This window comes from Limanda limanda, chromosome 4 (assembly GCF_963576545.1).
Source record: "Limanda limanda chromosome 4, fLimLim1.1, whole genome shotgun sequence".
NCBI lineage: Eukaryota > Metazoa > Chordata > Actinopteri > Pleuronectiformes > Pleuronectidae > Limanda > Limanda limanda.
In genome coordinates this window covers 26,038,052-26,048,109 of record NC_083639.1, presented here as the reverse complement: position 1 = coordinate 26,048,109, position 10,058 = coordinate 26,038,052, and the positions used below count along the sequence as shown (strand labels likewise).

The window sequence follows — 10,058 nt, the reverse complement described above, 5'->3', positions numbered from 1 at the left end:
GGGAGACTAAATTTAATCGAGTAATAAATCTGTGATACCTGATTTTCATCTCCTGTGCCTTGCAGAAGGGATGAAATATGTTTTCTTCATCCATAAAATGAAAAAAAAATGTAAAGCTTATTCATGTTATAAAGATTATACAGGAATTGTAGACCTGGACAAAGTTTAGAGATTTTGCACTTCACCTTCATCTCCTTCTACTGATGAAGAGTCTCTGGTTTGACACGTGTGCTGACGAGCGTGAGCTCAGTCAAAGTCATTGATCAGCATCAGGCAGCAGATCTGCTCTATACAGGGTCACCACTTTCCCAGATCCACACAGAGCTTTGTGAGTCTCTCTCCATCGCCCCCCCCAGTCCTCCACCTGTTCCCCTGAGATCTAACTATTGTCCCTGAGGCATTAGCACCATTCAGCATTAATTGTCCCGCTCGAGCTCTCTGATTGGCTGAGACTGTGGGAACCTGCAGCCAGCCCCAGACCCACACATTGATATGGTGATGTGGGACTATAAATAGGAGGGATGAAGGCAGCAGAGATCAGATTGTCTCTACACAGACCTCTACAGCACAGAGATCCACACATGGCTCCTACAATCACTGCAGCAATGACCAACTCTCAGGAGCATCTGACTCGGAGCCACAAGGTAAATTGAAGATTCAAGGAGACGTGCTCTTCTTCCACCAGAGCTTGTGTTTGTTCATGCTGACTCTTGACTCCAGAATGACTTGATGACTAACTTTGTTCTTGTCCCTGCAGCTCAGAAAGCCTCTGGTGGAGAAGTTACGCAGAGAGAGAATCAACAGCAGCATCGAGCAGCTCAAGTCTCTCCTGGGTCCAGAGTTCCTCAACCAGCAGCCAGACTCCAAGCTGGAGAAAGCAGACATCCTGGAGATGACCGTTTGCTTCATGACACAGCTGCTGCAGCAGAACCAGCAGCAGAGAAGACTGATGAAGCACGTCCACAAGCTGCAGTCTTCCTCTGAGGAGAAGCTGAGAGAGGCTGACTTCTCTCCTCTGAGCTCCACAGTCCACAGCAGCATCTCCAAAGACAAGAGTCCAGTCAGCAGCGCCCCCTGGAGGCCGTGGTAGACTCCTACACACTGGAGTTACCAGCAGACAAACTGGGACGAGCTCAGTGGTCAGAGACGACTGGAAGTGAATTCCATGAAATGTAAGGACTTGTTCTTCTGTATGAACAGAAACATGTATTTGTGTGTTGGACGTTTCCTGAGGAAAAGAAGCAACAATATCTTTCAAGTGAAGAAAGAAAACATCTTGTCATGCATGTTGCATGAATCACATCTGATTGCATCAGCAATTATTATCACACCTCACTGTGTCAGTGATGTATCATCACATGGTTTGTTACCTGTTGATTAATATTGATCTTTGCTGTGAAAACATCTAAATATCCTTTTTGTGGATGTGTTTTCATCAGGATTTTAACTTTGAATTTCTCTGTTCAGTCAAAAATTATCTGTTTTAAGATCCAAATGTTTATTTCATTTTCTTTATGAACGAGAACATCTTGTCATGCATGTTGCATGAATCACATCTGACTGCATCAGCAGTTATTATTGTACCTCACTATACTTCATGTATTTACAGTAATGATCATTTTGATCAGAAATGTTAAATATTTAATCTTTTCGATTTGTCAAATTTGATCTGTTGTAAGATCCAAATGATTATTTTATTCTAAAAGTTGTTTCTATTCCACCTTGTCACAATTTTCTAGTGACTGTTTTTATTATTGAGAACTCATGTTTGAGTTCTCATTAATCTGCTGTCATCACAATGTGATATAAATATCTGGTCTGTTTTAAGGTCAGTTCCTAATGTTTTGCTTCTTTTTTGAAGAAGTAATTAAGTTTGAAAACATCATTGATGAGAAGTTTTTATTCTCCATGTATTTGTCTTTTATAAAGACGCTTGTTTCTTTTACTCTTACTGAGCTCAGTGTCTTGCAGACAACTGCTTATTGTTTTGTGATGTGTCATCATACTTTTATCACATGTGTTGAAAGTCAATTTGTTTTTTTATAATAAACAAACATTGCACTCAAATCTTTTGGTTCTAATCTCATTTAGTCTTACAGTTTCCATAAAATGTGTAGAAATGTATGTTTAATTCTCTCAATCCAGTTCACACTTTATAAATCTAGATTAAAATTTAACTTTATCCAATGAAAAGACCCCCAACCCCCCTTCTTTTATAAAACCCATTAACAGTATAACCTCAGTTTAAAGAGCAGAAACACTTTAGATCAAACCCATTTAGCTTGATGTTTTTATTTGAAACCATTGTATTTGAATATTTCTGTCTCGTTACAATAAGGAAAGAAAAAAGAGAGACAGAGAGAGTTGAGTAAATCTGATAACTTCTGTGTTCTGTAACAAAGTGACACAGTGGTACAGTGGTTGGCACCTTGGCCTCACAGTTAGAAGTATCTCGGTTCAAACCCGATGGCAGACCAGGGCTATTTCTATTCCCATGTGGGTTTTCTCTGCAGCTTCCCCCCCCACAGACGTGCACCAGCTCTGTGATGGACGGGTGATCTGTCCACTCTGTCCCCAGGCCTGTCCCTCACTGTCAGCCAGGACTGACCCGAAGCCCCCTTCTGCCTTCTGACAGGATAAGTGGTGTATACATAGAGGATGGATGGAAACACTGACATTTCAAGAATCCATCTTTACCCTGGTTACACATAGGAATCTGAGAAACAATATATTTTAAGATAAAAGAAAAAATAATCAGAGATGGATCTTTGCTTTAAACATGAGGTTGAGTCGAGAAAATTGGGGCAAATAAACTTCCTACAGACGCACTTAACACACACACTAAAGAACGTGTTTCCTGTTCACCCCTGGAGGCCACTTTGTTATACTTCACCCAACTATGAATATAACTTAACTTGTACAATCTTAACTGTTGATGGTGCCTCTGGTCGTGTGACATTTCTCATAAAGTCAAAGTTTAAACCTGAAAACTGCATCTGACTCAAACAGAAACACAAGGTCTATAACTTGGTCAGATAAATATTAGTAGAAGTAATAATACCTCACTGGAAAAATGCTTTATTATATGTAAAAGTCCTATATTCAAAATCTTACATATGTTAAAGTAGGCCTACAGGAGTACTATTATTAGGAACTGCTACTTAAAGCCTAAATTATTATTGTAATATTGCTTAAATATTATGATCTGATGCATGGATTTGTGGGATTTTATTTTGTAGTTTAACTGGTTTCTGTAGTGTTTTGTAGAGGTTTTTTTTTATGTTTTAACAATTGTATTTTAAACACAAGGATTTTATGACTATTTTCTGTTTTGTGAAGCAAATCTTTAATTTATTAATATTATTATTATTACTAGTAGTAGTAGTATCACAATTAACTGTAAACTTTCAATTTCTATAGAAATTAATGGACCGAGCAACAAAAGCTGTTAGATCAAGGTAATGAAGTGAAAAGTTTGGGATTAAATGCAGTGGAATATAAAGAATGAAGTAGAACATATCAGGCTTATTGACAGAATAATTCAAATACTCAAAGTAAATCAATACTACAGTAAATGTACTAAGTTACTTTCCACCACCATCTGTAAGATTATCGGTTTTCCCATTAGAATCATAATCTTCATGTTTTTCCTTTTAAAAAAACACCGTTATTTAATCTCTTTAATACACGTGAGCATCATGTTTGCTTGTCCGTGAAAAATATCTCATCTTTTTTTTTGTTCATAATAATCTGTGAGCGCATTGAGACAACTGGAAGCTGATGTGTAACCAGGTTCATGTGGGATTACTCTTATCTCCTCTCCATCTGTCTCTGTGTCTATCTGCTGTCTGTGGGTGAGAAGCTCGGGTTTCCCACTCTTCCTCCTCCTCCTCCTCCTCCTCCTCCTCCTCCTCCTCCAGGCCCCTGCACGGCTCCCTGCACCAGGCTGAGCGTGCCCCGGTCGCACGCCCTCCTCTCCCTCGTGGTGCTGGGAGCCACAGCGACACACGGCTTCCCACACTTCTGTATGCAGCCTGCTCAGCCGCTCAGACAATAGAAGTGTGTCTGCTCTCATGAAAGCCTCAGGACGGTTCTCAGGCCGGGGAAGGACAGAAGGCCACTGCTCACATGAACCATCTGGTTCAGCTGCAACTCACATAGTGGGAAAATACAACTTTAAAACTGTATAACTTGATTTTAAAGAATATCACCTGTTATATGAGATACCAGGCTTTTATTTTGTATTCATAGAACCCAGTTTTATAATATAGGGAAAGTTTTATAATGTAGGGAATTCAATATTAACGGCTACATTTTTGAGACAGAGGCCAAAACATAATTTTTTATCTCTTGAATCATCATTTAACAGTTTGATTTGTAGATTCTCTGCATATTTGCAGATGCAGTTTAAGTATCTGTCAAATCCTCCAACTCCAAACATGACATTAAAATACATATTTCCCCCCCGTGTCAACTCCAGGAGAAACACTTTCCCACTGACCTCTCAGATGTGTGGCACCCACATAAAGCATCCCACCTGTTCTCTCTGACAGCCATTAAATTCACCCCATTGTCCGATGCTCGGAGGCTCCTGATTGGCTGAGCGGCGGAGAGAGAGCAGCTTAAATGCAGAGCAGGGAGGCAGAAGTCAACACAGACGTCCTCTGAACCTTCCCAGGCATCTTCTCAAAGCTCCAGCAGCTCCAGCACCAGGACCAGAAACTCAGACATGACTCTGTACGCAGACCTCGCTCTTCAGGACAGCATCAAGGAGCAGCTCTTCAGGTAAGAACTCCGAGCTGCATCACGTCCTTTAGCTGTCTTCCTTTCATTGTGTGGTTTCAAACAAAGCGATGGGCATATTAATAAAAGTCATCCTCTGTTTCCTTCAGGTGTAAACTGCACATGCTGGAGAGGAAGTGCTGCTCTGGAGTGGAGAAGCTGAAGGCTCTGATTGGAGAGCACCTGCACAGTGGGATCCCTGTTGCAGACATCCTGGAGAAAACCAAGTCTCTCCTGACCTTGAGGAAAGCGCTGCTGTCTCACAGCGGCTACTCCAAATACTCCAGGGAGATTTTGCGTCTGTTTCCCGATGCAGAGGACGACTTGGCTCCTCTGTGCTTCTGAGGACGACTTGGCTCCTCTGTGCTTCTGAGGACGACGGCAGAAAGTCACAGAATCTGCAGGAAAAACACGGAAGATTCTCCTGTGAACTGTTCTTATTGATCCTACTTGCATCTCTGTATGTGTTCAATTTCTGGTGTTTGCAGAGAGAAATTAATTATCTGCCTTATGACAAGTGGACATGCACAGACTGAAATGGATCGTCTGCCTCACTCAGGCATTTTACTCAAGAAGTTTCCACTTGATGTGGATTCTGTTTAAAAAAACGTATGCTGCTATTTGTGAGATTTGTAGAATTTTAAGATAAATCCAATCTGTTGACTATGCAGGAAATAGTTGCAGGTGATTATATATTTTGTATGAAATCTGTTTTTAATAGATTTAATTTTCTACCTTCCAAGGTTTTACTGTTTATTTTCAGTAAAATCTGCTTAATGTTTGAATCCAAACATCAATGTTAACATATATATATATATAAGCTATATATATTCTTCCTGTGAAAACAGTTTGGATATTGCCTTGTTTCAAGGTTCTATGTGTCTTACTCCTAAACGCCCTCCTTTCTTCTGAAAAGGGATTTGTTATAATAATTTTTTTGTATGCCATGTATGCATGTTTTGTTTGATTCATCAGTTATATTTATTTTTATATTCATCCAAAGTGGATTCAGAATTGTTTTGGTGTTTTTGCATTTTTGGAAAATAAATACTTGAAAGATGAAAAAACGTTCTGCCTTCATTTAAATCTATTTTTGGGGAATAACATAATGAAAACAAACCAACACATTTAGAAAAAATAGAAGTTCAGTCAGTTCAGCAAACTTTTGTACAAATAATCCAATTAGTACAAGGAGCTTTTAGTTTGATTCAAGTTCTTAAATTAAGCTAATTTCATATTTTATATTGGAAAATCCTAATTTTCAGCTGCTGTCCTTTGGCCAGTCAACAGACATAACACAATTACTAACACACTCCTGCCTGCTCCACGACACACCCTCTGCGAACTGCTGCCACCTCACAACTACAGACATGTGACAGGTTAAGGACAAACTGAATGTAAAGGGACAACTGTGGATGCTCTGAATAAACAGGGGACCGATGAATAATTTGACAAGAACTAATATTATTAGCATCACGTCGCATAACCTTTGATTTCACCACATCTTATCTCGACTGAACATCTTGGGTGAATCATGTGTCAGTTCTCCAAATCATTAAATCACCATATTTAAGAGATAAGACCCAAAATGAAACAAGTATGAATCAATAGCAATATAACAAAAGTTCAATACATATCAATATAATGCGTATTCCCAGTGAGGAGGTGTAAGACATTATTGATCTACTTCAGATTTATAAATCTGTTTATCAAGTGTTTGTCATTGTGAGTTTATTTTATGAAACAGCCTTAATGAGAGAACGTGTTTTAGAAGACGCTGCTTCGTTGACTTTTATCAGTACAAATAAAGAGAAGTGGTAAATCTTATTATAGATATTGTATGTTTGATCTAAGGTCGAGTCAGCAGCTCTCTGACTGTTTGATTTATTGGCCATTTTAACATATTCTCTAAATATTGACTGTGTCACAAATAATAAAACCCACAAATCACTAAGTCTGAGTTAAAATTACAAGTGTGACATCATGGGTTATCATCCTCTGTTATCAAATGTATGTAAAATACAGCATGGATTAATAGGAATAAGACGAGTCAGGCAAATGTTTAGCATTGTTTTTTCTGATTGCTTTATTGCGCATCACTTGGCATGAAGAGATACATTCATTTTGACACATGTCCTTCATTGAAGGTATTGGTGCTGTCACTCACAGAGTCATAAAGCAGCACATTGTTTGATTTCTGCTCATATACAAAAACTTTCTCTGCTAAAACGCAGAAAATGGATAAATTCAAAGATACATCACACAGGATGTTTCTAACCAATGGGGTATGTGAATATCACACAAACATGTTAAACATGTTAAACATTAATAACTTTGTCACCTATATAGACAATACACAAGCATTCCCAATAAGAATAATAACTTCACAGAGTAATATCTGAATAAGAAATAAGTGACTACTGCTAAAATAGTAGTCGACCTGTTGTCTGCAAATATCACAGAAACACACAATTTAACTTTTACAAAAGTAAAAAACAGCAGAAGAAATTGCAGTTGCGTGCAATGACTCTTCAGAAACGAGATGACCACAAGAACGAGCACAGTTGTTGGAGCTTCACTTTGACAAAAGTCCTAAGGTGTCTACCACGGCCTCCAGGGGGCGCTGCTGACTGGACTCTTGTCTTTGGTGATGCTGCTGTGGACTGTGGAGCTCAGAGGAGAGAAGTCAGCCTCTCTCAGCTTCTCCTCAGAGGAAGACTGCAGCTTGTTGACGTGCTTCATCAGTCTTCTCTGCGACTGTGCATTCACCTCCTCCCTGGACAGGAAGTGCGCCACCTCCTGGACACATCTGGAGTAGCCCCGTTTGACTGCTGCTGAGCCCACAGCTGGATTCTGCTGCTGCTGCTGCTGCTGCAGTCGTCTGAGGAAGTAAACGGTCATCTCCAGGATGTCTGCTTTCTCCAGCTTGGAGTCTGGCTGCTGGTTGAGGAACTCTGGACCCAGGAGAGACTTGAGCTGCTCGATGCTGCTGTTGATTCTCTCTCTGCGTAACTTCTCCACCAGAGGCTTTCTGAGCTGCAGGGACAAGAACAAAGTTAGTCATCAAGTCATTCTGGAGTCAAGAGTCAGCATGAACAAACACAAGCTCTCGTAGAAGAAGAGCACGTCTCCTTGAATCTTCAATTTACCTTGTGGCTCCGAGTCAGATGCTCCTGAGAGTTGGTCATTGCTGCAGTGATTGTAGGAGCCATGTGTGGATCTCTGTGCTGTAGAGGTCTGTGTAGAGACAATCTGATCTCTGCTGCCTTCATCCCTCCTATTTATAGTCCCACATCTCCATATCAATGTGTGGGTCTGGGTCTGGCTGCAGTTTCTCACAGTCTTGGCCAATCAGGGAGCTCGGGGAGACAATAAAGGATGCCAGACACTGAATGGTGTTATTGCCTCAGGGATAATGGTTAGATCTCAGGGGAACAGGTGGAGGACTGGGAGGGGAGAGGGTGTGGGAGCGGGGGGGGGAGGACTCAGAGCTCTGTGTGAATCTGGGAAAGTGGTGACCCTGTGGAGATCAGATCTGCTGCCTGGTGCTGATCAATGACTTTGACTGAGCACACGCTCAGCAGCTCAGCACAAGTGTGTGAGACTAATGATGAAAACACTTAACATTCTTATTTTTCTGAACCTGGATACATTTCAGCTCTATATTAAAATGAACATAGTATATATTATATATTGGCTCCTGCCCCTAATGGCCCTCAATGAAAAGCTGGATAGGTTATAAATGGATTATGAATGGAAAGAGTCAGCTTTACCCAATAAAATGCATTTTAAGTATCCATCACTGCTATTTCATCTGTTGAAACTGCATTTCAGTGATGGAAAACCACATTTAAACTAGCTAGATCAAGATTTATGTTTGGATCTGCCCCAAATTGTGCAGACTCAGAATTATCAAAACCATGAAAATTGCTTTTTTCATCAAGATCCATGAAATATTCTTAGAGAAATCTAGAAAAATGCTGACAAATGTCTGATCTCACAAACTAATAATCAAATTCTTGGATGGACGAAATTTCCTGGATTCTTCCCGACTCATACCACATCCTATCACCAAGTTTCATGGAAATCTATCAACAGATGAAGAAATGCCTTTAATATTAAACCCTGGATAAAACAGAGCTCCATAAAAAATAGTTTTAAAGCACTTTATCAACATCTGGATGAAGATAGTTGGATTTTGTCTCTGATAAAATTTGATTCACACACATGCTTTCATTCCAGTTTCATTGTCCCCCACATGCACCATAACCAGCATCTGATCAATTCAGGAATGGAAGCTCCCCTTTTATCCGTCCTGTCAAAATAAAGCGTCTGGAATTCAGGGCAACAATTCAGAATCTAAAGGACGGGAGGAAGAGAAAGATCTTTTGAATGTTCATTAATCCAGAGCATGACTGCATTCCTCATGGACGTTTTACAAAGGCCTGGTAATGACGAGTCTTGATGACAGGAATGTCCATTGAGGGCCGGTGAGACAAAACTCGTAAACTGACTCCATAATTAATGTGATGTGCAACCAGACACACTTCTTTTGTTCTCCGGAGCGGTGAATGGACCGAGTGTGGGAAACCAGAGAAAACTCACTCACAGAGCCCCTGAGGGACAATAGAGACGGAGAAGACAAAGACGTCTGAGAGCTGGAGGAGGAGGAATTCTTTACTGCTGAATTTTAAATGTTTACGTTTTTACTCAACAAAGCAGGAAAACATATATACTTAGATTAAACCTTATTTAATGCATTTTCAGACGGTACAATAGACAACGGGGACAAGCCTTAGGGTTTGTTGAAAGAAGAAGAAGTAAAATTGACTGTTAAACTCTTATTAATCGTATAGTATGTATAACATTTAGATATATTTACACATAAACTATATTACTATAAAGATATGTGTTGGTCAGAAGTAAATAATTCTGTGGGAACATAATATCAAATAATTAATGACAATATATCGTATAGTTATGATAATGATAAGTCTTCAAAAGTAAATTTATAATTGTAACGTACCTTATACTGATAATAATTACAGTTGTGAATAATAACATAATAATAACAATAAAATAAAATCCCCAAAATGTCATTCATCTGCATTGTAGTTTGTTCTAAACCATGAATTAAATGTTTCTATCTATATTAATTGTTCTGGTTAATAGACAAATGTTGCCATCTACTTTTATCTGGTTATAAAATCTGCACCCAGATAAATTTGGTTGATTGCTTGTTAGGCTAAATCCTCCGTCACAATATTTGTGTTTAT

General features: G+C 39.4%; 1 protein-coding gene and 1 pseudogene across 1 annotated transcript; one reads left to right on the top strand and one right to left on the bottom strand.

Annotated features, from left to right (window-relative positions):
• Positions 1-521: 521 nt before the first annotated feature.
• Positions 522-1,090, top strand: LOC133000635 (transcription factor HES-2-like). The gene is made up of 2 exons (XM_061070583.1): positions 522-644; positions 758-1,090. Exons 1-2 carry the CDS (start codon positions 522-524, stop codon positions 1,088-1,090), a joined length of 456 nt encoding a protein of 151 aa, XP_060926566.1.
• A 6,293-nt stretch (positions 1,091-7,383) lies between these two features.
• On the bottom strand, positions 7,384-8,116 carry LOC133000605 (transcription factor HES-5-like; annotated as a pseudogene).
• Positions 8,117-10,058: the final 1,942 nt, after the last annotated feature.